Below are 27584 nucleotides of genomic sequence, written 5' to 3'. Positions count from 1 at the left end.
ATTTTTTTTAAAAAAGCTTCAGAGGTGATCCTGGCAATTATAGCCCAGTAAACTTAACTTAAGCACTAGGCAAATTGATTGAAACTATAGTAAAGAACAAAATCATCAGACACAGATAAACACGATATGCTGGGGAGAAGTCAATATGGCTTTGTAAAGGGAAATCATGCCTCACCAAGCTATTAGAATTCTCCAAAGGAGTCAACAAGCATGTGGACCAGGGTGATCCAGTGGATATAGTGTAGTTGGACTTTCAGAAAACCTTTGACAAGATGCCTCACCAAAGGCTCTTAAGCAAAGTAAGCAGTCATGGGCTAAGAGGGAACGTCCTCTCATGGATCAGTAACTGGTTAAAAGATAGGAAACAAAAGGGTAGGAATAAATAGTCAGTTTTCACAATGGAGAGAGGTAAATAGCAGGGTTCCCCCATGGAGCTGTACTAGGACCAGTGCTGTTCAACAGATTCATAAGTGATCTCGAAAAAAAGGGTGAACAGTGAGGTGGAAACATTTGCAGACAATACTAAATTACTCAAGATAGTTAAGTCCAAAGCTGACTGTGAAAAGTCACAAAGGGATCTCACAAAATTGGGTGACTGGGCAACAAAATGGCAGGTTAAATTTAATGCTGGTAAATGCAAAGTAATAAAGTAATGCACTTTGGAAAACAATCCTCCAAGTATACATTCAAAATGATGGAGTGTACATTAGCGGTTATCACTCAAGAAAAAGATCTTGGAGTCACTGTGGATAATTCCCTGAAAACATTTATTCAATGTGCAACGGCAGTCAAAAAAAGCCAAAAGAACGCTAGGAACGAGACAGATAAGACAACTAATATCATAATGCCACTATATAAACCCATGGCATGCCCACACCTTGAATACAGTGTGCGGTTTTGGTCATCTCATCACAAAAAAGATACATCAGAAATGGAAAAGATGCAGAGAAAGTCAACAAAAACTATTAGGGGTATGGAACAGCTTCCATATGAGGAGAGATTAAAAAGACGGGGGGCAGGTCTACACTAGAAACTTGCATCAGCACAACTGCATCAATGTAGCTGCACCACTGTAGTGCTTCTGATGAAGACACTCTAAGCTGATGGGAGAGAGCTCTCCCATCGGCTTAATAACTTAACCTCCGTGAGAGGTGGTAGCTATGTTGACAACACAGCTGCTGTCTACGCAGGAGGTTATGGTCAGTATAACTACGTCGCTCAGGGGTTCGGATTTTTCACACCCCTGAGTGATGTAGCTATATAGAAGTAAATGTGTAGTGTAGACCTGGCCTGGAACTGTTCATTTTAGAACAGACACAACTAAGGAGGGTTCTGATAGAAGTCTATCAAATCACAAATGGTGTGGAGAAAGTGAATAAGGAAGTATTATTTACCCCTTTACATAACACAAGAACTAAGGGGTCACCCGATGAGATTAACAGGCAACAGGTTTAAAACAAACAAAAGGAAGTATTTCTTCACACAGTGCACAGTCACCCTGTGGAACTTGTTGCCAGGGGATGTTGTGAAGACCAAGAATATAACTGGGTTCAAAAAATAATTAGATAAGTTCATGACGAATAGGTCTGTCAAAGACTATTAGCCAAGATGGGACACAACCCCATGCCCTAGATGTCCCTAAATCTCCAACTGCCAGAAGCTGGGACTGGACGACAGAGGATGGATCACTCTATAAATTGCCCTGTTTTGTTCATTCCTTCTGAAGCCACTGCCAGAGACAGGATACTGGGCTTGCTGGATATTTGGTCTTACCCAGTATGGCCGTTCTTATGCTCTATGTGGGATGCTTCACCATTATGGGTACAGGGACACTTATCCTTTAAATTTAAAGCTCAGAGGATAGGCAAGCTTTTTGTTCAATTATCTGAGATTATCAGCCTTACCTACTCAAGAGACCTCCATCTCTTTCAGTTATGCACTATGATAGATACTACATTTCTAACCACAGTTTGCTGTCAAAGGATAACACTGTATCTGCTAATACACTAAAAAATGAAGCTGTTGGATACTTTCTGGGTGGGTTTGACTTCAATTTCGGTGTTTTGGCCCACCTTAGATATCCATGGAGCAGTATCATGATCTTTTAAAAGCAGCACTTACATTTGAGCTCATGTGTCTGACCACATCCCGAGGGACGACTGAGCGATCCTCAAGCTTCAGCTAGGAGAAGAGGGGAAAAAAAAAAAAAGAGACCAGGTTTAGTGACCTCAGACAACATTTGGTGAAAAACTAGGACAAAGTAAGTGAAATAGTCTATTTAGCTGTTAATACTTCATGCTTCTGGAATATAGGGCATTTCAGCAGAGGCTCGCAAAGTGCTTTTATAGACACTGGATTAACCCTCTCAGCACCTTTCAAGGAAGGCATTATACCCATTTTGTAGCTCTGAAACACGGCAATTACGTGACCTGTCCATAGTTTTGCTGCAAATCAATTACGCTGCAACACCAGGAATAGGACACAGAAATCTTGACTCAGTTCCTGGCTCTCCCAACCCATATTTCAGTATCCTTTGGTGGAGAGGGGGGTGAAAGTAGATCACATAGGGCAGTTCCCCTTTGTCCTGCACTATTCATCTAACCAGTCAAGCATCGCACACAAGACCCCAAAACTCTGTGGTAATCCCATTTAGCCAAGAGCGTCTTGTGCAGCTCTTGGAAAGCCAAATCTTAACTAGCTAGGGATGTGATTTGTTACACCGTGCTTCCCCATCGCAGCAAACGCTCCCTGTAAAACCAGTCAAGTGCAGAGATTCTCTAGCCCTGCAGCAAAAAAATGTTAAGAAGTCATCGTCTACAGTATACGAGACATTGTTTATGCCTTCTGTTTCACTCAGCAGTCCCAGCAGATAACGTTCTTGTATCAGAACACAGCATTAAAAGCAGAGGCTAAGATTTGTTCATATATATCACCTTTCAGACTCCAGGCTTCTCAAAGCACTTTACAGTAATGAGTTAGAAATTAGTTCCAAAGCGACTGTGGCAGCAAATGGAGTAGTCGAACAACCATTACATGCTCAACAATAGCTCACACACAGCCTTGGGCATCAGAACTCACTGAACTGAGCCAGGGAGGGGATGAGGCAACGTGGTTTGGTGGATTAAACGTAGTAGTAAGAGACAGGTACTTCTAACTCCAGTTCTGCCAATGATCTAATGCAGCTTTAGAAAGATCACAATCTCAATTAAACATGGGAATACTAACATAGTTTCCAGAGGTGTTGAGAAGGCACATTAACTATTGTCCGTACAGCATTTTCATCCCTGAAAATGTTCATTACGGCCATTTTGGACAAGTGTTCTGGGATCTACAAGAACTAGGATAGAACCACTGATTAGCAGATTACTCTCAAGATAAACTTTTAACACTGCATCATCTATCCAACCATTGGAAAAAACTTGCCAAGGGTTCCAAGTATCAGAGGGGTAGCCATGTTAGCCGGTATGCACAAAAACAAAGAGGAGTCCAGTGGCACTTTAAAGATTAACAGATTTATTCGGGCATAAACTTTCGTGGAGAAGTGGGATTTTTTACCCGCAAAAGCTTATGCCCAAATAAATCAGTTAGTCTTTAAGGTGCCACCGGACTCCTCGTTGTTTTTGCCAAGGGTTGTTGTGGATTCTCCTTCACTGACAACTTTAAAATCCAGATTGGATGTTTTTCTAAAATATATGCGCTAGAAACTATTTTGGGATGTTCTATGGCTTAAATTATACAGGAGGTCAGACGAATGGTCCCTTTTGACCTTGAAAGCCATGAACTGCTTTTCCCCAATCAATCTTGATCCCAAAATTCAATACTGCTTCATCGGCATTTGGTAGAAATCCAAGCTGTAGCCTGAGGCTTGGATTAGCGATTTAGTCAAAAATTTGTAATCTAAGGGCAAGTGCTGGAACCAAAACATCCTAGGATGTACTGTCATATTTTACTGAAAACCCATAAAGTAACACACAATTAACTATACTGAGCTGAATGGTTAAAATGGGACTGGGAGTCAGAACACTACCACTGTATATCTTTGAGCATGTTAATTTCTTATGCCTGTTTGAGACATCTCCTCCCCTCAACTCTCAGGAGTATTGAGGGTTAAGTTTTTATAAAGCTGTTAGAAATTCTTCATTGAAAAGGTACCGTAAGTACATAGTTATTTTAATAATAAACCACAGGTAATTACAGTGTTTACATTCCAATAAATACTTAACCATAAACTGCACTCTGATATTTTAAAGAATTAACTTATTCTGTTATTCAGAGTGTACCATTTACGCTTATATTTTAACATGAATTAGAGTAATTTAATTGCAATGACACTGGTGTTGAAAAACACAACATAAATTAAACAATTACTTACTAAATCACACTTCTTTGTTATTAAATATAGTGTCTGGTAGATCCCCAATTGTGACAGGATGTTATGTCAAGCAAGAGTGATCGAACTTACACGTTGCATAAATTTATTACAATAAGAAGTTGCAAACGAATATTGGTCCCAGCCTGCTCCTAACAGTTTACACACACACAAACTCAAGAACGAAGTGGCCTGAATATACATCCTTCCTGGGATTTTTCTTCACTGTTAACTTAAATAAAAACAGCCTCATCTTCAGATCCTTCTTAAAATACAATGCACTAGAGTTGCTCTCTGCAACTCATCTCTGTCCCTGATTCTAAAACTCTCTGCCCTAAGCAAAGCTCAACTATTTTACAATTCTCTAGTGCAGCCAATAAGATGAACCTGGTTTGGGTGCCAGGATGAGTGAGCAAAGCAGTGCTACATCTACATGCAGGATTCCAGCACCTGACATCCTATCACAATATTTAGAAAATCTGTCATTACACAGAAAACTACCAAATCCCAGATAAGACCAAATAAAAAATAATAATAATAAAAAAAGATTAAAAATAGGATGCCTTTTCGTGAATACCCGATATTCAGCTCACTCAAGTTTCCTCTCTCTCCTTCTCCTCCTCTATTTGTGCCTAGCAGACCAATACTGTCTTCAACTGAAGTACAGCCCCTCAGTCGAAGTAACTAACTAAATATTTAGAGTACCTTTAAACCTACATCTCATTCGCTATATGTCGCTCTATGAAAATCAATATGGTGATGAGGCTTCTGCATTCAAATCACATGCCTTGATAATGCCAGTAGGAATCTGAAATAGCAATTCCTTGAATAGGCACCTGCTTTGCTATTCCTGAGTAGCCCTGGCATTCAGCTCCACTAGTCAGATGCTTTGTCCCAGATTGACAGCACTCTCCTTGGCTACACTTGGGAATTCACTCTCTGAGGGGAATAGCTTGCAGCGCTGCAAGCGAGTGTGCAGCGCTGCAGGCGCTGATTACACTGGCGCTTTACAGCGCTGCACTTGCTGCGCTCGGGAGGGAGGGGCGTTTTCACACCCCTGAGCGCAGCAAGTTGCAGCGCTGTACAGCGCCAGTGTAGCCAAGGCCTCAGCACCATGTAATATACCTGACTTTGAGCTTCGCAGCAAATCCATAGCCAAAAAGGCACCATCCTCATTTTAGCAGCGAAATACTAGTCTGCAACATCTTTTTCCAGGTCTGATAACACTTCGCCCTTTCGGGGGTGGGAGGGAGGGGACGACGATAGTGTGGGAGGAATACAAATCATTTCATCACTTACTTTCAGCAGCAAGTTAACAGCTGATATTTATGACAATTTATTCCAGTTTAAAAACCTGAGTTGTTTGTTACCATATGCACAACTTCTTAAAAAGTACCTCCTGGTCTTTGTAGACTACTCCGGATATGCTAGGGTTAAATTCTCATTGTGATGCACGAGATTTAACCACTTAACTCATTAAAGCTAATGAGATTTCCTCTCAGACAGCCACCCTGTATGTTAACAGATCAAAGCAGAGCAATTTGTTTGGATGATTCAGAAGAGCCACAAGTGCCAAGAATTGTGTCAGGTAAAGTAGCGATCTAGTTTGAAGCCATAAACAGCAAATATTTCCTGAATAGAAATGCTATTGAGATTGTTTTTTGAACAACTAGCTCTGTTGGTACTCCAATAAAATAACCTGTGTGTTTATTTTATACACAAAAGTGACAAGTCCTCAGAGAGTGCTCTGAAATAGGACACACTCATATGCTTAAAAAAAAAAAAAAAATCAACAAGTGCCTACATTTTGAATATAACAATTTTCACGATAGTACTTTGGTTATGCTTGGAATTTCACTACCACAATGACACTTTCTCCACTGATATATTTGCATGGGGGGGGAGGGGGCGCAGTTTAAGTGGGGTCACTCGTTATCCAATCAAAATACAGGGGAAAATGCATGCACACATTATATACATATATATACATACATATACACACACACACGACATTGGCCTTTTCGCCCTGTGGGGCAGTGATGGGATATTTTAACTTCACAGTTTCCACAGGGATAAAAGTGAAAAGTATTTCTGCATGCAAAAAAAAATACAACCACAAAGAGTGCAGCTGCAAAGCAAGTGTTCACTATAAGCAGGCAACACTGTCACACATGATAATACTGAATAGTCTGTTCTCTGTTCAGGATGAAGTGAGATTTTCAAGCTAGAGAACAAGCTTACCCTGGAGAAACAAGCAACAGTATTAAGAACAAATGCATCCTACAGGAAGTGAATTGTTTCTTTTTGTCTACTAATGGACCGGAACTCACATCACAAAAAGGCACGACAACTGCACCTCTCGTAGGCTCAGAGGGGAGGAGCCACTGACCAAGTGGGTCCTGGAGATTGAACTACCCTTACAGAGATGCTCTCCAATTTAGGAGTTTGGAAACTAGCAGGGATGACAATAAGGCGGCAACTTGCCCTTGATGTTACCCAAGCTGAGACTTCAGCCCTCATCCTTTCACCAGCAAAAAAGTCATGTAACACAAACGTCATATGTAGTTACGTCAGATATAACAAGGAGTGTGCTGCAATAAAAAGGTGGGGAGAAAATAACCAGTCTTGATTATACCCACTAGTTAGTGTCGGAGCATGCATATTTTATTATATGCAAGGAGAATTAACTCTGGAAATATAAATGTTAAAATGGAGGAGCAGCAGTGAGAAGAAAATAAGAAAGATCCTTCTTTAGAACCTAAGGGCAGATGGCAGCCTTTCATAAAAAGAAAATGCGAGGCATTTTCCTCCCACACCTCAAAAACAAGGAGACTGGCTGCTTTTAGCAGAAACTCTAGAAAATATACTGTAAAGAACAGTTACGTACTGTCTGGGATGGTGATGGGCTAGATGAGTGAATCGGTTCTTCCCATCCAATTTTTATTTTACTGCAACTATTTCTATTAGTTTGGTCTGAAGTGAAATTAAGTAAATGATATCACCAACAAGAATGTTAGTAAGCCAAGTTCTGACCTGCACTGGCCTGATGGCAATCTCTATTTCTCCTTCCTTTCACATGGCCTGGTGCTTTGCCCCACCCCTACTCCATCATCTTGTGTCATGGCCTTTAAAAAAAAAAAAATCAGTTTCAAGCACTCTTGCTAAATACATGTAAATCTTGCTCAGACACCTAAAGAAAGGGTGGACAAGTATGTTTTGTGTGTGTGTGTGTGGGGGGGGGGGATGATAAGCTTTCATTTTTAGTGAAATGAAAGAAGAGGAGAGAAAGAATCAGTTACATTTAGAATTTACTATTGTTCCAGAATTTCCATGAAAAGTGTGAGGCTAAGTGAGGATACAGTAGCTTTATTGTGTCACCATCCATATCAGTCTTCATCTTTATTTATCCACCAATGGACAATCCTGCCCTGACCCTGGGAGAGGCAGCCTGGATTGTCTGTTGACTTTTTCTAGTTCTAATTTCCATGGGTTTAGTCTCCTCCAAGCAGGTTTTCCTGCACGGAATGCAGATCTTCGCAAATCAATATGCTGTAACCATATCAAAAATTAAAAACTAACGTGCCTCCTCTGGATGTCCCTCCAGGTCACTGCCCCAGTTAAAAATATCCAGCCATTCCCATTTGCATTTTTATTTTTAAGGGGTATAATATACTCAGCACCTCTGAAGTTGCCATGGAAACCTGTAGTTCCAAGGCTAGCGGGGGGGGGGGGGGGGAAGAGAGAATCAAGTTAGCAACGAAGATTTGGGAAAGAGTCTATTGCAGCAACAGGTAATGAAGTATTGCAGTGCTCTCCCTGATAACACCAGGAAACGAGGACCCTGAATCTGCCTTGTTCGTTCTTTCAGCCCCCATACCCCCATCCTCCAACTCTCTCTTGCCCCACTTTTCAATTAACTCCATCCCCCAAACATGGTGCCTCTTCCTGCAGTTAAAAATTCACGAAGCCGAGCTTTTTCCAGAGGGGGTTGTGCTAGAAACAGTGCTTCCTTCCCAAGTAGGCAGCTACTCTGACAGCCATCTCTGAAGCTATTCAATGTAATTGACCCTCTGCTCCTTGCTGGGCAGGTGCTACAAGGATATCAAAGCAACTTTCAGAAATAAATACCTTCCTTCCTCAATCTGCTGCCCTTCCAAAAAAATCCTTACTGGGATCCCAGAACCCACCAAAGCACATGCATTCCACCCCTTTCTTCCAACCTTCCCCCCAAAAACTATCCCCCCTTCTGTCCTAATTCAGACATCACTATTCTAAACTGTGTGGATGTCACCAAATGCTATAAACGAGAGGCCTGGACTTTACATGACCCACAGCCTTCTTGTGTACGGTCTTAGCATAACCTGCAGCTATCTTTTATGTTTAACCATCATAAGTTGAAAATAAAAACTACAAAGTCAGGAGAATTTGGCCTTGACAGACAAAGAAAAATATCAGCTGCAGCATTACTAACAGGGATAGATATATATTCACAATGTCATGAGAATGGGCGAGAATGGACAAGCTAGCATCGAGTTTCTGCAGCTTCTTCCTGATTATATAAAGTATAAGGTTTTGCCGTTGCAAACGTAATCCACTAATGAAGCATAAAGATAAGCAGACCTTGAGAAGTTTTTGCTAACTTTGAAAAACACAAACGTTAATAAGTAGGCACTCTTAAGCATGTGAATTTTTATATAGTGAAAATAACTGGCTAGTATTTTTGCATAGCTGTGCTTTGAGTAAAATAATTGGTAATGGCATAGATAAGGGAAATCTTCTTGTTAACTATATAATGAGGGTCAGGAAACGAGCTCATAGGAACTTAACTCTGGGATACAGCTCAAGACCAAAGACTGTCTGGAAGCCAAAGCCCTGGACGAGATCGGATCCTGACCAGCCATTGGGAGACATCTGTCTGCTTTATTAGGAGTGGTGAATACCAGATGCTTGGCATGTGCATTCTGCTGATTAATTGCTGATTGTCAATAAATACATGTACAAGTTTAAGAATGTTTAATGTGTGATAAAGGCTCCTTTTTTGGGACAAGGTCCCGTTAACCCATAGAGGGCCATTGCATCCCAAAGGGGAGGAAAGAGAGCCCTAAATTGGGCAGGTAACAATGCTTGAATATAAGTGACCTTGATTTTGTGTCTTTGGGTTAATATGGGAGGAGCGGGTCTCCTTGCAAGTCTTTACAATGACATGCTCACTTAGATCCATAATTTTCCCATCTTTGACACACAAGAAGATGGGTGGGAGGTAAGGGCCAAGTTTTCAAAATTTGGCTACTAAAATGAGACTCCTAAATCCAAATTTAAAGATGCTAAATAGAGCAGCAATTGGCACTGAATTTTCAATCTTTGTTATCTAACTTTAGTCACCAAAATTCACACTGATCCTTCTAAACAGCTGTTTTAGATTTCCAAGTGTTTATTTACATTCATATATAGGTGCCTAAATTAGCACTTTGGTGTTTAACACCGCTATTTAGCTGCCCTAAACATAGGTCTGAATGCATAAAGTTAGACAACGAAGATTCCAAGTATGGCCTGAAGCACCAGGAGCTACTGAAACATAAGCTTCTAATGGGATTTAATAATAATGTGTAGCTAGTAATGTTATGTCAGAGATACTTATACAGTATGTCTGTTATTTCATGGCATATGCTCTATTGTCCCCTTTTGTATCTTAAGTTACTTCCCTTTAGAGAGAGACTTGTGTTACACGGACCCCATTGTATCACAGAGGAAACATTTGCCAAAAAATTAGGGAAATGGGAGAAAAGTGAGTGGGTGCTGGGTGGCTTTGGAGGCTGATGATTCATAGGAGGTCAGATTAGATGATCTAGAGGTCCCCTTTCCGGCCTTCAATTCTATGACTATGTGGGAGAAAATGGCAGAGCTGAACATTTAGTGGATAATTTTGAACATTAAGAGGATCAACCAGAAATCTTCATGTCACCAACTCCCCACAGTTTTTTTTCGGCCAGCGTTCTATACAATCCTAGAAGTGGCTCAGGTTAGCTTCACTCCTAACACACTGTGTCCTGAGGGGGTGGATGGTTGTGTATTTGGGGAAGGGGGCTTATGGAGGGAAGCTAACCAGACCATTGGAAAAAACAAATACTGTCTGAAACTGGAATCTTATAACCCGATGGGTCTGAAGTTGGAGGATTATAACAAGCAGGGAGCCATTAAGCTACACAAGAGTGTGAATAATGCTCCCCCCCCCCATTGATTGGTTGAGGAGTTATAGGCAGTGGCATCTCCAGATTATTCCTGCAGGACACAAATATCTACTCTGGGGCTCACCTGCAACCTATTCCAGGTGAGAAGCTCAAAGTCTGATCTAGCACCATAGTCTGTTTATTTGAAATATATTGTACCCTCCTGGAATAAGGCTCCAGATCTCTCCCGGATTAAGGTCTGGTCTACACTAGGAAAGTAGGTCGGTACAATTACATCACCCAGGAGTGTGAAAAATCCACACCCCTGAGCGACGCAGTTAAAACCCTAGTGTAGACAGTGCTAGAAGAATTCTCTCGTCAACCTAGCTACCGCCTTTCTGGGAGGTGGGTTGTCCATGTTGACAGGAGAACCCCCTCCCGTTAGCATAGGTAGCGTTTTCACTGAAGCCCTACAACTGCGCCGCTGCAGCATTTTAAGTGTAGCCAAGCCCTAAGTGTTTGACAAGACACTAGGAAGCAGCTTCCTGTTCTGATCTCACACCTTGGGAATCAGGAGACCTGAGCTGAGTTCCCAGCTCTGACTCTGGGTTAGTGTGATTTTAGGAAACTGTGGCACAATAATTGGTCCAATCTGCAAAGTGGGGACAGGGAAGACTTTAAACTTTGTAAAAGTGCCCCTCACTCAGGTATCTCAAAATACTGTAACTGAACGCCTCTTGTTAAAGCTATAGGAAGGGTTTGTTTGTTTTATTAAACACAAAAATCTTTGGCAGAGATATCCTGCATTAATGATCTCAAATACAAGGTATCCCAGACCTACCAACTGACTATTTCTCAGGGTCCATCATCTGGGAATGCTCAGCTCCCTACTTGAGTCCTAAAGTGGTTTTCACTAGACAGTGCTTACTCCATGTTTAAGTGAAAAGCAGCCAAACATTATGACGCTCCTAAAGCACAAGGGGGTTTTAATTTTTTTTAAAATCAATTTGAAGCATACAGGAGCTGGCCAGACAGCCAAGTGATCAATGCAATACACTGTTTTACAGGAGGTGACGTTGAAGCGTAACCTCAGATGGATGAGAGCTGAGACAGATCTAAACATGTTCTCTCCTGTGGCTGAGTCTGGAGCCACACTAGAGTCTTCAGGTGATGTCCAGGGCCAGCAGACCCATTCCAAAGGAGCTCTGCTAAAATTAAACAGATTTACAAAGTGCCCAAGGATCAGTTGTTTTAAAAACACACCCAACCCACGCAAAGACAGTGGGCATCTGCCTCAAAAAGTGTCATTGCTTGAAACGCACTGTAGGAGACCAGTGTCCGAGAACATGCCTCCACTTGCGGCTTCTTTAACAGATGTAAAAAAAGATTCCATAATGACTGGATAATCCACAGGGGAGATTTTCAAAATGCATACAGGGGAGTTAGATACCCCAACTGCCTCCCTCCTTTTTGCATTACAAAGTCCCCCTTAAAATGGATTTTAATACAGTACAGTTCCCTGGTCATCAGGGAAGCAGAGTCTGAACCTATTTATAATTTCTGACAGTCAGTTTCACACAAGCAGCATCACGAAGTCGGCATTTTTCAGTATGAAAGCCACAAGACATGCCAATTACAACAAAGTAGTATGAACTGTGTTTTACATTTTAGACATGTAACATTTTCAAACAGTCTGCAAAAGGACTCTCCCAAAGAAACACTCACAAGTTGTTGTGTTAGATCAAATTATAGGCCCGCCTGGTTTAGTATTCTGCCCCCATAGGCAGGTAACACTTCCTACCTTCCAAGAGTCATTTATGAAATAACATGCAGGGGAGAGGGGGAGGGAATTGAGACAAGAGAATCCTGACACTCACTGGTGATCAGCAGATATAAAAAAACAGATTTGAATAGCTAACTCTATAATACTGTCTTTAGCTTGCACAACTGCCAGTGTTCTAGGATGGTCACTTATACTGATCTTTTTAAACTTCAGCCACACCATCAGTCTTTATAATCTCCCAAGATGGCATGTTTGACAGGTGACCTCCACATTTCTGGAAGTTTTAAATTGACTGCCTTTTAAATTCACGGAGCACGTGATTGGTTTAAAAATTGTAACCGTTGCTCAAGACCCTTCTTACTCTTCGCTTCAGACTAAACAAGCTGTCTTTCCTATCAACATATTACCCATAGTAAAGTAACCAAATAGCTAAATGAGTTTATGTACCCCCTGGAAGACCTCTGCGTACCCCCTCACACACCAGGGGTACGTGTACCCCTGGTTGAGAACCACTGCTCTAGATGGCCACTTTTTGACAGATGGAAATGGTTAGTTACCAGTATAAAATACATTTGACAAGTCCAGACAAGGGACATAAGTGACAATTCATGTTAAAGCTGGATTCCCTTGACAGAGAGCTCGGCATGTATATTATATTGATATATTTTCTAGTTTCTTTGAATTCATTCAAATGTCCCAGCCATACATTTTGCTTTATACTTATTACTACTAATAATCTTTGTATTATATTAGCACCTAGGAATCTTACTAATAGTCATAGACCAGGACCTCTAGATGCTATACAAACACAGAACAGAGAGAGTCCCTGTCCCAAGGGACTCATAAGGACCAACTTTTTGTTTGGTTTATACAGTGCCTAGAACCATGGGGTCCTGGTCCATGACTGGGGTACCTAGGAACTACAGCAATAGAAATAGTGACGTTTGTGGGAAAGAACTTTTTGATCGTTTGATCCAGAAGATGCCTTCCCCACGTTCTTCCTTTTTCAAGAAAGGTAGTAAACTTCTCTGCCCTCTCAAATATCTAAGCAAATCATCAACTCCCATCTCTATTTCCTATGGCAGCAGCTCAGAAGAGACAAAGTTCACGCATCAGTTTTAATTATAAACTGTGTACACGCCGAGCTCTGTGGCAAGGGAATCCAGCTTTAACATGAATTGTCACTTATGTCCCTTGTCTGGAGCTGTCAAATGTATTTATTATACTGGTAATTAACCATTTCCATATCTCTGCAAATTTATACGACACATTTGAAAATAGAGCAAGGTGCATTCCCTGGCCCAATGAACTCACAATCTAGGAGTCAAGGCAAACCATGAGGCAATAATTTGGGTAAGGGAAAGCATGCAGAACAAGACAGGAGGGGATACTTGTGTTATTTAAAGGAAGAGAAGAGATTGCTCTGCGCAGACAATAGGTGGGAGAATTTTCCAAGCATAGGGAGAAAAACAAGGCATGAAACTGAGAATGGGACATGATGAAGGAAGCTGGAGGGAGGGATGATTGAGAGGAGACAGGAGAGAAGGCAGCAGTGAGATCATGTGTTCAAAGAAGGTGGAAAGCCAAATCAAGCTTGTTTATTAACCCTTTCCTTCATTCTGCTCAGACAACCATCATGAATGCAGAGTTCTTAATATAACCTCCCACCTTTTCCAGTCAATCTGAAATAACTAAACAAGAATACTTTGGCATTGCATTGTCTGGTTTAAACAATCTAAATAGGCTCTGCCTTTGTGGGCTCTACTTGCCCTTCCTCTAGGAATAGTTGCCCTTCCTCCTAGGAATATTTGCAAAAATTGGTAATAGTTACTACAAACAACCCAAGGCCATCATATCTGAACAACAAATACATACTTGCCTGAGCCCCATCAGGATGTAGGAGTGTGACTTGAGGCATCACCAGTTACACAAGGTAGGAAGCCCAGATCTAAACTGGTATGTGTGACAGATACCTGGGATGAAAGCATGTTTTACAATAAGCAAGGCTTGGGGGCTCGGAACCAAAGGAGCATTCAACTATTTTTACGTAGTGACACAAGAAGGTCAAGTCACTGGCATGTTGCCTAGAAGACGACTGTTTCATACAGAGCCACGGGTGTACTTCTAATCTAATTCGGAAACGACACATTTTGAAGTTACCAGTGAGGATAGGTCTAGCTGCAAGGTCAAGCCAAAGGCTACCACTCTTTGCAAGAAAGAGGCTGTGTGCCCATAGGAGAGGTTAGTGGGCATCCAGGGATAAAGGTAACTAATTCATTGCCTGTAAGAGAGACCTGGTCCTTTTGGTTAGACGCTGGGGTGAGAGTCAGGACTATTCTCTGCCCTGTCACAAATCCACAGTGTGGGCTTGGGCAAGCCTCTTAGACTGTCTCAGTTTTGCCATACGTGAAACGGGCAGAGTATTACTTATCCACTTCAAAGAGGTGGTGCACAGTAACTCACTAATTCCTGTGGAGTGCTTTGAGATTCTTGGGTAGCAGACACTGAAGGACAGGCAAAGTCGTATAAACGGGTAGTGCTCAGAGTGTCCCCTCCAGCCCGAGACGACAAGGTACCAGAAAAAGGTCTCTTGCTTTCTACTAGGCAACCAACAGCCCAGACAAGGACAGCATCAATCACAATTAAGAAGAGCCAAACTATTTCTGTAACCCTTTTCCAATTTTCTACCAGTGTAGCTGAAATCCCTGTCAGCTATCCTGTTTTCTATCAGGTGGTCCTACTGAGTCAGATTATAAAATCGGATTGTTGAATAGGAGAGTGGGGAGGAGGAGGCAATTCTGTTACAGGGATCCGCTTCTTTCTGGAGAAGAGGGAGCTCAACACTAACTATACACAGAAAGAGGATGTATGAACAGCTGAGACTAGACACCTGTATGTGGGACTACAGAATAGTAAATATCTGGTTACAGAAGACTCAGTGAAAAGGGCTACTATGAGTCCTATGGGGACACCTTTGAGAATGTTGTCAGCTATATAAAAAGAAAGTCAGAGGAAGCTAAGTAGTCAGGCATTGAAGACGATACAAAAGAAGTCTTCCTCAAATTCTCTCCCTTCTCTGTATTTATACTTCCAAGTGTGGTGGGATACAAAGTGTATATAAAATGAAGTAGTACATACAGGATTTTTAATGCAAGTTATAGACCATTTTCCTGGAGAAAAAGGATGATAAAAACATTCATTCTTCTCCAGGAAAACATGGATCCTTTGAAGACCTGTTATTTTTATATATAGTCTTGCCACCTCACCCCCAAATATGGGTTTCTATATTTTAAATCATACACACATTCACACACTTGTGTGTGTGTGTGTGTGTGTGGGGGGGGGGTTGATATAATATAGATCTGACAGAATTCAATGTATTTTCATTTTATAATTTTGACAGAACATCAATATTTATTTTTAAGCATTTTTATCAATCTAAATTTCCACAGTTGCAGGAAATTATGGGAGGGTCAGACAATTATTCAATGATAGAAGACATGGAGTTTCAAAAAGTTAAAATTTTATAACTTAAAACACAAGTTGTCTACATCACACGTAAAAATACACAAAGTAAATATCCTTAAACCAAACTTTAATAGGTTCTCAAGCAGCATTTTTCTGACTTTGCCTATCTGTATATTTCAATCATCATTAATGGAAATCTCTTTTCACGGGGTTGTGTGTATATACAGTGAAAGAGAAGTTTACTGACATTTACCAATACCAATCTAATCCATCCTTCCAAGCATATACCAAGAGAGAAATGTGAAACCATGAGAGCATGAAAGCGCTATTCTTTATTCAAAAAATAGGAAGGGGCGATCAACTGCCTAGCCACCCAAACTACATCAAAACAGACCTAATGAATCTCTTCCTATCAAGTGCCCTGCTGGTAGGAGGAGACAGGTTCAGGAAGCAAGGGTTCTCCTAAAAGAGCCTGGCAACTGAAGTAGTCTCTCTCCTACGTGCTCTCCTTGATCGTGGTTCTCTGTAATTCTTAAGACCAGCACTCCAGCACTAGATGGCACTATGTTACTTAACTAAGATTAAAAAAAAAAAAAAAATTTGCACAAGATTTCCGTTTACAAAGATAGACACAGGAGGAAGATGGTTAATAGAGAGGCAGAAACACCATTTCACCTGTATATGAGTCCGCATTTTTTTCCATGGTAAGGCTGTCTCAACATTGGCACAGCAACAGCAAAACCTACCACGAACCTATTCTGAAAAGAAGGCTAGAAATCCCAGCCACGACTGATTGGATGGTACCGTAAGACAGGGAAACCGCACTGCACCCCACCTGCTTAGCCCCGAAACCCAGGCCAATTTGGTAATATTATCCTGATTTGAATGGGACTGAAGAACACAGCTGTGGAAGCCTCAAGTCTGGTTCAGATACCTTAATCAATATCTAGAAGTGAAGGTAATATTTATTTGCAGTGTCGATTGAAACCTGGATGGGGAAGGGCAGGGAGATAATCTGCAGATATTTTATTAGGAAACATTTTTTGAACAGAGAAGATTTATTCTAAACGAGAAAATCTGGTCATGAGCTTTGAGCGTGAGTTGGGGAAATTTTTCAGCCTCTGGAGTCTTGACTTTTTGCATTCATTGCCTTTGCTATTACTTGGGTTTAAATATCATTCCGCCTTGGGGTGTGGACAAATCTTTCTTGCAGCACATCCATCTACCTGAAGCAAAAAGGAACTTTGAAGTACACACACTCTGGCTAAAAAGCAGAGGGGGAAGAAGCCAGTTATTATGCAAGGGCTTTCTGCCCTTGTGGTGAATTGCTCTGATACCAGCACTCAGTTTGGTGACTAAATCTAATCATAAAAAGTCATCTAGCACTTGCCCATCTGATAAGTGTGAGACACCATTGCAAAGCACAGCAAGACAGTGATTTGAACTGCACCTGAACTGATCTACCTCCTAGGACAAGTCAAAGAAAAGCTGTTAACATAAAAACTGGATTGTCAGATCAACATGGACAGATATTTAAATATTTTACCTCATCTGTGCAGTGCAGCTAATTAGGTTTACTCACCTTTGAGAGATGGAGGAAAGAGTGTTATATAAATAAAAAATATTGCTAAACACTGGCCCGCTTCGCACATGTTTTACCCAAACCATGTTTGTGATGGTTTCCACCCAAACCCTTTTTCAAACAAACAATAGGGTTTTGTTTAACCAAAATATCACTTTGTTCACAATTAATTCCCCTCCCCCAGTACACACGTGCACTGGGAAGCTACGCTGTTTTGTTATTTTGAAAGATATGGCCCCAGTAAAGTGAACATTGCGTGGGCACACTCACTGCTAATTTGCAGCAAGAATCCACCTTACAAACAGCTTCGGAACAGCAAAAGGGAGATGTGTCAACTGAAAAAAATCACCATGTCCATTTTCAAATTGGGTGGCTCGTGCGCTGCTGCTGTGACTACAGAAGAGCCATTTAAATTAGCCTCTAATTGTGAACAATTATTCAAAGGCAGCACATCCTGCACACAGCCTATATGAGAACAAGAAGTCATGAGAGAGGCAGACTGATCTTGGGATGCCTTAATGAGGTATAAACATTCATGTTTACCAATCTCATTGCTTGGGAGCATCAGCTACACTGCATTTCTTGCCTCTAATATGCACTCTCATATCATTTTAGATTTATACGCTTTACTGAAGATATATCACACTTCAGGAGCAAATCTGTAAAACTAGATTGAAAAGAGGTAATGAATAGTTTGGGTTTTGTTTTGGTTTTTTTAAGCAGCAGATTTACCCGTTCTCCTCCCAAACGTATCAGGATCAGAGACTATGGAAGTCAGAAATGAGACAGCATGTCAGGTTAGGTTAGGTTCCACCCTGCCCATTTCCTGTGGTATATGTTCGAAGGGCAGGAAAGATATACATTTATCTAGACCTTTTGAACAGCATTTTATTTATGAAGCTGTTTAAAATTCTGAACACACCCAGAGCTCTTTGGCCGGATGGCAGCAATGCCACACCTGTAAGTACAGGTTTGACATCAAATGGCTAGCAGCGGTTCTCAAACTGTGGGCTGGGACCTCAAAGTGGGTCATGACCCCATTTTAATAGGGTCACCAGGGCTGGCATTAGACTTGATAGGGTGCAGGGCCGAAGCCCGGGGTTTCAAGCTGAAGCCTGATAGCTTCAGCCCTGGGTGGCAGGGCTCAGGTTACAGGCCCCTTGCCTGGGGCTGCAGCCCTTTGGTTTTGGCCCCCCTGCCTGGGGTGGCGGGGTTTGGGCAGGCTCAGGACCCCCGAGGTCGTGTAGTAATTTTTGTTGTCAGAAGGGGGGGCACGGTACAATTAAGTTTGCGAACCCTTGGGCTAGTGTAATAAAGCCTGTTCCTTCCCCTTCATGTGGGGCCCCATGAACATCTCTGAATCAACAACTCCCCAAACACACATTCTACATTTTCCAAACTCCTTGGGTTCTTACAAAGAAAAAAAACCCCAGCATTTGATCTAAATAATTTATTCTGGTTTAAGTTCTTCAGAGACAGAATTGATTCAAAACTCCAAACTGGTTCAGACCTATTTGCAGCTCAAACCTCAGATGGGTTGAATCCAAACACCTCTAACATTCAGAAAGAATGGATACTGCTTGCAAACCTCCACATTCAGCAATGTTTGGATCTAGGCTTTTCATGCTACTTAAAAGACCAAATTCTGACCTGGACACTAGTCTAGTTGCTAGCATACTCACCTAGGATTACCATTTTAATTTATTTAGAAGTACTGTTTTGTGAAGCGAGTATATGAGAGAGAGAGAGAAACAGTAACACTGAACGGCAATATATAAATAGCTCTAGCTGAGACCATAACAAAAGCTGTGTCATGCTACAATCTGCAAAGTGAATACAGGGCAGCAAGTACTTGGGGCTGGCAGTTTCTCTTCTAAAGTCCATTTCAGAAATGAGGCCAGTTCAGGAAGTGAATATCTAGGGAATTATTCTGGGTTAATATGGTTCAATGGTGTGAGATACTATCATCTCACAAAAAAGCATTGTACAATCTTGTTGTTCAATTACATAGTAGGACAGCGAAGCTGACAAACCCTGAGTTAGGGCAAAACAATCCACTCAATGAAGTGCATATGGGTTAAGGTAGATTCTCAGAGTTAAAAACAGAAATTTCCTTGTGTATGACAGTCATTACCTTTTACAACCTAAGAGCTTGGCTTCGGGTCATGGTGAAGTCTAGTTCGCAATGCAGGTGTACAATACAGCAGTGTCACACATCAGGCAGCTTAGGGGCCAAAGACAGCAGCTACTGAGGGTCTTTAAGATCATCCCTCAGGTCTCTCCTGTTTGTACAATGCCTAGCAAAAATGGACCCCAATCCTAAGAGGTGCCTTAGGATGCTACTGCAATGTCAATTAATAATAGCAGCAGCAGCGGCAAGACAGTTTCCTCCATCAGCGATTTCCAAAGAGATGTTCTGTTAGAGGCTTTCTGCAAAGGTAGCACAGCAGGGGCTGAATTCAAAAGACAGCGATTAGGTTAAAACAAACCTTTCATAAGTTTTAAAAGACAAAATGTCAAGCACACTCTGGAATCCTACAGGCAGCAGCTCTCTGAAGCCCAGTGACAATGTGCATACTCAACGCATGTGTCTAATTCCCGGAAAAACAGAAAGCCACTCCCCAGCTCACTGCAGACTCGTGTGTGAAAGCTACTGGGACAATGCAGCACAATTGCATCATTGCCTGGAAAAACCTCAGCTGCAATTTCGGATCACTGAAAGAGTTTCAACTCTCCTCTCTCACACACACAAATGCTGTACTGGCGGTTATGAAAGAGAAGAAAGAAAAAGAAAAGAAGTGTAAGAGGACAAAATATTTAAGCCATGGGCAGGACTGCTGGGCTGTCAGAGCTCAATTGCCACATTCAGCACTTAAGTTCTGCAGCCCCTGCACTGCTACATTGCTTTGTATTCAGGAGATGTATTCGCCACCTGGGAACTGGCTAAGGAAAGATGAAAACGTTTTTCACAAATAGCGCTTTCATTCGTTGTCTCCATCCCCCAGCAGGCCCTTTGTGCTTTTTCTGTTATGTTAAGGAAGAAAACAGCATTAAGTTCCCTGCAACAACTGGGGGTCAAGTAATGCAGGTACTGGTAACATCAAAGACATAATATAGAAATAGCCACACAAGGTTTCTTAATCTTTTAGGCAGTGATTTTTAATATTCATGGAAGAAAGGTATTGATCGCGATGACTCAAGATAACAACAGTGCAGGAAGGGTCCCAATCTGCACCATTCTTGTTCCGAGTCCCCCAACCACTGTGTGTAAGTACACAGGCAGCTCTATCAATGCACCGCAATCCTGACCTCCAGCTCCCCCCCGTGTTCTATTCTTAAACCATCCCAGCTCTGCCAGTGCACCTCCATCCTGACGTATAACATCCCTTACCAACTCCTGAACCTCACCTGCGTTGTCCCCAATTATGCCACAAACGTTTCACTGCGACAGCAGGACCATGAAACTGAATAGCTTCCGATGGACTGTTTCTTTCTGATGGACACAAAGTGTAGGAAGATGCTGTCTCCCCCTTTTAATAATATCAGTAAATTTGACTGTTTCTTCTTCTCACAGCCAAAGTCCACGGCTTCTGCTTTGCATTAGAAAGCTAAAGTGACAGCCTCAACTCACCTTACAGGGGCCTTCTAGACTTACAAGTTTTCTTCCACTTCACCCCAGCTTTTTAGATTTGCATAAAGGGCCAACACTCCAACGAGAGATACTATTTTCACACAGTGGTGTTTCCAACAAAGAAAGGAAAAGTATTCTCATTCCCCAGATATTCTAAAGGTATCCACTCCAAGTCATTCAGCAGAGTGCCTGATGGAACAGTGGTTTTCAAAATTATGGTTCAAGGAGCTCTTTCTGACGGTTAACAGAGTTGCCAGAACAAAATACAGAAAGAAAGACAGTCCGCAGTAGTAAAATGTGGAGATATACACTGCTGTAAATAGTTACCAAGGGACATGGGCACCAGAGAAGCAACAATGAATTCAGACATCGTTGAAACCCGTTCAAAGCTAAACTATTAAATCCTTCCCTCACCCCCCCACCCAACTATACCCAGAGTTTAATGACAAACACCTTTCCCGTACAGGCTAACTTCTGCCAACCTTGTTTTTAATCTCTGTGCACAGTACGTGGGAAGTAGGGAACCCCAAACACACATGCATGCAATGTTGCTGGAGACACTAAGCCTCAATCCCTTTCTGGGAGCTCCAATGGAAATGCAGTCTACCAGCAACATCGCACTTGCAGCTCATGGGTAACGTTTTCCAAAAGGCCTAAATTGGATTTTTAAAGTGACTTAGGCACTTAGGAACCAAGGGACATGTCTACGGTACAGTCCCGAAGAGCAACTGCAGCTTGTGTAGACATACCTGAACTAGCTTTCACCTAGCGCTGAGGCTGCAGCAATGTTCACCTCAACACGCTCTAGCCCTGTGAGTAATTATCCAGGGTTCGGGGGGGCGGGGCATATACAGCCTGAGCTAACGCTAGTGCTGCCACAGCTTCACAGCCCTGGCACCCAAACCAGCTAAGGTAGGTCTATTCAAGCTACAATCGCACACCATGACTGCAGTATAGCCATGCCCCAAGTCTCATGGAAGTCAATTAACGGGTTACATGAGGGTTAAGGCTGAAGCAGATTTCTGTGCATGAGAGAAAACAGCAATCTTATATGTCAAAGTCTTGGCAACAGAGAGGAGTGGGTTTCCTCAGGAAGAGACTCTGAGCTGCCCACTTTACTATCACCTTCCTAGACTTATCAACGGTAGACTTGATTAGATTGCAGAATTTTCTGACTGGAGTCAACGTTAAGACTGAGGGTGGATGGTGTCACACTTAAAACCTTAAATTCACTCATATGATCCGCCTACTGGGCCAGCAGGGCATCCATAAGAATTTGTTTAAGCACTCCGAACAGGCATTTTTTGTAGATAAATTTTGAGTAACAGACACTAGAAGGCTAATCACATTTGCATCTGTTGTCCCCTACAGCAACAGAGCTCACTGCGTTCTAAGATGAAAGGAAAAAGTTAAACGCTACCCCTTATGTTAAAGTACAGTTCTACTCTGCGGACACTAAAAATAGCATCATCGGGTCCCACATTTATTGCCTCTCAATTGTACCCTATCAAATGTGCTTAGCTTGCAATTTTTTTTTTTTAACTGCCAGTCCTGTAAACACAACATGAGATCTGAGTCAAGCTGGATTATTTCCCTTTTATGCAACCCCATTTCCTTCATAGATTTGCACAGGTGTAATTGATTGGAACTTAGTAAGACAGACAAGGTGGCTGAGGTAATATCTTTTACTGGACCAACTTGGACAGAAGGTATTGCCTCACCCGGCTGGTCGCTCTAATATCCTGGGACCAACATAGCTACAACAACACTGCATGGAACTTAGTAAGCAATTCTGTTGCTGATGCCTTAGAAGTGCACACTGCAGGCATCATGGGTAAAAAGCAGCCAAAGCTTGTTTCTCAGTGAAGTCAGCAGCTCTGACACCAATTACACATAGGAAGCAGATCTATTCAGTAAAAGGGGCCATTTTTACACAGTCCCTTTTCAGAACAGAAGTGTACTTGATTCCTAGTACTGCTGCAATACTCAGTCTTGCATTACAACTGCGCTACACCCTCATGGGACCAGGAATATTTTAACCAGAAATAAAAGCTGCTTCTAAAGACAAATGATGCAACTAATCAGTTACAAAGCCACCTGATCCCATGCCCCTACAGTGGCAGGCATCCAACTACATGCTTTGTGTATCTGGATGTCTTTGCATCCAAAGTGTGAAGAATAAAAGCAGCCTGGAGAACAACTAATCAATAACAATGCTCTGCAAAATGCATTTCACCTTCCTAAGCTGAGAGTCAGTTATCCTTGATGGGGAAGTCCCATATTTCGTAGAACAGATAAATCACTTGGTATTTATTTCCTAAAGTAACTTATTTTGTGAAGATATGCTACTATGCATGCACAGAGTAAGAAAGTGAATACTTTAAGCCCAGTTTCTTTATTATGTGTTATACAGGTACCATGTAAAGGATTTCAGACCATCACAACCCAGTTGAAGCGCCTGAGCCATAACAAACAATTTGCGAGTCTACTCTAACACTATAAATATTAACCTTACAAGAGAAGATGAAGAAAGTCCTCTCTACCCATCAGTTGATGTGCTCTGCTATCTCCTACCTGGACCTTCTGCTCATAGTGCAATGGGGTGGAATTGAAGGAGGGGTGGTTTAAAGGCAGCATCTGAATGCTCCAGTGATGAGCATCCTACTAATACCCGAGAGGTTGACAGGGTTGCTGATGTCACAACATATGGGGAAAAGCAGTAATATTATTGGATAGTGTGTTTCAAGGTCATCTGAAGGGCCACACAGCATAAACTTAGTTGCATCAGTAAAAAAAAGTGCAGGAAGAGTTAGGTACATCAATATAAATCTTGAGCTGTGTTCTAGAAAGGTCTATGTTGGTTAGTCATTCTCAGGCTGTGTTTTATGGAGCGTCACTTCTGAGTGCATCCCTCATTATTAAGGTATATGTGAAATACATTTTCACCACTAACTCTACCAGTGTGCATGTCTGCTTGCTCAAGCTCTTAAATATGGCCTCGGTATCATAGTGCGACAACTAAGCAGGCCAAGCCAGCCCAATCAACATCATGCTGCATTTATATGCCTCCTTTTATCCAGAAAGATCCCAGCCTGCTTTACTAATAACATATGCAAAGGAACCAATTCCACAACCACTGACATGCAGCCATCACGGGGGTGGAATGTGGGAGCTGTGCGGTGGTGTTGTGCATTATTAAACAACAGAACAAGACAGGACATGATGAACACAGTGCCATACCCATCTGAAACAGCAGGAGGAACAGAAGATGGCAGAAAGTAATGGCCTAAGTCGAATTTGGCCAAGATATACAGACTAACCCCCTTTACACTGTGGAGGTCAAGGCTTTTTTGGTCTCGTCTGAAAGAGCGCGCCTCTAAGGGCTCTTTGTCCATGGCAGCACCATCAGGCGCATTGGTTCAGTACTGATTGGGCAAGGATGTTACCTACTGAGTCACCTATTCCTGCTCTCTACCCTGGACTTCCCTGCAAGACATTGCACATGGCAATCCCCATACCTCAGATTCCTCATTATTAAAAAAAAAGGTAAATAATACTTTACTATCTCATGTGGGTTGAGGAGAGGTTTAATTTGTACAGCACTTTGAGATACTCACTAGTCTGACAGAAGATACTATAGAAATAGTAGTATTACATTGCACATGAAACTCAGCACTGAGGATTTACAAGTACGCAACAGCGTACATACACAAAAGGTAATGACCAAAAAAGCGTTTTTACTATGAATATAAAGTGATGTGCTTTCACATGCTCTTTGTTCTCCCACTACACACTAAAGGCAAAAGTCTCCTGATGCAATTCCTGTATTGAAAGGTTCTTGACTGGGAATACCTGCATAATAACACTATCAGCCTTAGGCTCACTGCTGACACGGATCGCAGTCGTCCTGCCAGACATTTTTTTATGCCTCTTATCAGAAAAGATCTCACTCGTTATAGATTATACTGCTATGGGCATCATGGATTCATTCTTAGGACACAGAGAGCCATTCCCCTCCCCCTCGACACCAGCTTTGTTTCCACTTTATTAATCAGCGCATATTCGTTTCTCATTACCCATGAGCAACGCCTAGGTTACACAGCCAGCCATACATGCTACATCAGGCTTATCCTGCAAGGTACTTAATGTTGCTTCACACCTCACTGCTTTCCTTCTGAGTCCTGCCATCAGACCTACAGGCTAGGAATACACGTGCAGGGATGCCAGCAAATGAGGGGAACCATTTTTTAGGACACTAACCTCACAGTCTTGAAAAGAACCACATGTGCCTTTTTTGGCTTGTTGTAGCCAAGACTGAAGGTCTGATCAAGGTCAAGATCGCTCATCTGCAGCACTGATTTAATCAGTCCTCAGACTTGTCCTGAAGGTTTCAAGGTGAGCAATGATGTCTAACACCACAAAACGCCACTTAAAACACTTCCAGGTCACAGTGTTTAAGCAACTGGCAAGTCTTCAAAGAAAGCTCTAGGGCAGTGGTAGCCTCCTCCCAAACTCTCCTGGTACCTGCTGAGGCTGTTTTGATCAACTAAACACAAAACTGCCAAGCACCTCTTTGCACTGTGTGGCTGCTTCTTGACATTTTTGGGGGTGTAAATTCAACCAGGGTTTAAATCGGAGGACGACACCAAAACCAGTGCGGGGGTGTGTGTGTGGCAGGAGGGGGAGATTGCAAATACAGAGGACAATAAAACTGCAATGTGAAGGGACTACTAGAAATTTAGAAGAGTGAGGGTTGCCGCAATGTTAATGATCATTTCTACATCCAGAGAGGAAATAATCAACACAGACACTGAGTGGAGGGGTATATACACCTCTACCTCGATATAATGCTGTCCTCGGGAGCCAAAAAATCTTATTGCGTTATAGGTGAAACTAACAACAGGGATGAGGAGCTTCTGGCTATTAGGACAGAGGGCTAGTTTGAGTTTCCCTGCTGGTTACCTCCACACCAGACCGCCCCCTCTAGATGCCTTCCACCTCACAAACCCTCCATTACAATAGGAGTCAGCATAAAGGGAGGCAGAGCAGACTCAAGCTAGAAAAAATGGCATTAAACTACTCTCAGGGTCTAAAGTGTCTCTGGGCCCAATCAAAGATCTAATCCAGAGACCCAATCCAGCATGCTTCCACCTGCACTATCAGTCCCACACTACCCCTGAGAAACAGCCTTGCCATGATGCGCTGACCTGCAGGGACAATAGTTCATTTCAAAGTGCTTCAATGTGGCACTATCAAGCTGAGGAGATACAGACGATGCAGTTAAGAAATTTCACCTTTCAATCTGTTCGGTGTAGTGATCGATGTATACAGATTGCCCAATGTATTGCTACAATCTCGTATCAAGTTTATAGCATTTAAAAAAACTCTCTCTCTCTCAAAAAAAGACACCTATATACAGCCAGTTTTACAAGGTAAAACAAACCATTTTTCTGCCTCACACATCCCCACAAGCAATAAAGATTTTGGATGTATCAGAACCTTGTTAGCACTTTTGTTGATGCGTGATGCATAACAGCTCTGCCACAGCTTGGACTCAACAGTACTGACAGCAGTAAAAATAGCCCTTGTTTGTGTAAGTAAACTAAGCAGGTAAAACCAAGAGATGCACAGAGAGCAGATGATGATAGGGAATAGGACATGCACACAATGAGACTGCAAAAGAAAATAAGATTATGTTGCATAGAAATGAGTGTGTTTGGGGAGATTTAACAGATATGAGATTATCAAGGGTGTAGGAAAAAAGTGACCGGCCTCTCCTTATTATGTTGGCCCAGAATGAGAACAAGGGGTTACTAAGGCCTTGTCTACACGGACACTTTACAGCGCTGCAACTTTCTCGCTCAGGGGTGTGAAAAAACACCCACCTGAGCGCTGCAAATTTCAGCGCTGTAAAGTGGCAGTGTAGACAGTGCCCCAGCGCTAGGAGCCGCTCTCCCAGCACTGGAGCTACTCCCCTCGTGGGGGTGGTTTCTTTACAGCGCTGGGAGAGCTCTCTCCCAGTGCTGGTGCCGCGACTACACAATGACGTTAAAAGAAGCACTTTAACGTTGGTAGTGAAGACAGATCCATTTCTTCCACTTTGTAAGTCATCTTGAAGATGATTTCCTTTAATCTCTTAATTATTAATTTAGGGTACATCTCCCCTTGTTTTTTATGATGTAAAGCGGGGTCCCCAACGCAGTGCCCGCAGACGCCATGATGCCCACCGGGGCATCCATGTGCACCCGCCTACTGGCTGCCGGACAAGCAGCTGCCGAAATGCCGCCATGAAGCGGCAATGTCAAGAAGAGCTACCGCCAAAATGCTGCCGAATTTCGGCGGCAGTTCAGCGGCAACACCTCTTGATGACGCTGCTTCACAGCGGCATTTCAGCGGTGACACCGCTTCACGGCGGCATTTCGGCAGCTACTTGTCTGGCCATGGTCCTCGGCGGGTAGTCATCCGGCGCCCGTACCACAGAAAAGGTTGGGGACCACTGATGTAAAGTCTCTTACCGTGAGATAGTTCTAAGGTACAACAATCAAATCAAGTCTCCCCTGGTTTTGCTGGAGGTCTCCTTGAAG

At 42.3% G+C, this 27584-nt stretch overlaps 1 protein-coding gene across 1 annotated transcript in view; it reads right to left on the bottom strand.

Annotated features, from left to right (window-relative positions):
* UBE2O (ubiquitin conjugating enzyme E2 O) overlaps positions 1 to 27584 on the bottom strand; it is an 84697-nt gene that overhangs the window by 35437 nt on the left and 21676 nt on the right. Inside the window, exon 2 of the mRNA XM_034789761.1 lies at positions 2122 to 2181. Coding sequence (XP_034645652.1) covers positions 2122 to 2181 — 60 coding nt within the window. The remainder of the gene's footprint in view (positions 1 to 2121; positions 2182 to 27584) is intronic.

This window comes from Trachemys scripta, chromosome 14 (genome assembly GCF_013100865.1).
Source record: "Trachemys scripta elegans isolate TJP31775 chromosome 14, CAS_Tse_1.0, whole genome shotgun sequence".
In the NCBI taxonomy this organism is placed as follows: domain Eukaryota; kingdom Metazoa; phylum Chordata; order Testudines; family Emydidae; genus Trachemys; species Trachemys scripta.
The sequence above is the reverse complement of the archived record's forward strand: the minus strand, read 5'-3'. Positions and strand labels throughout refer to the sequence as shown.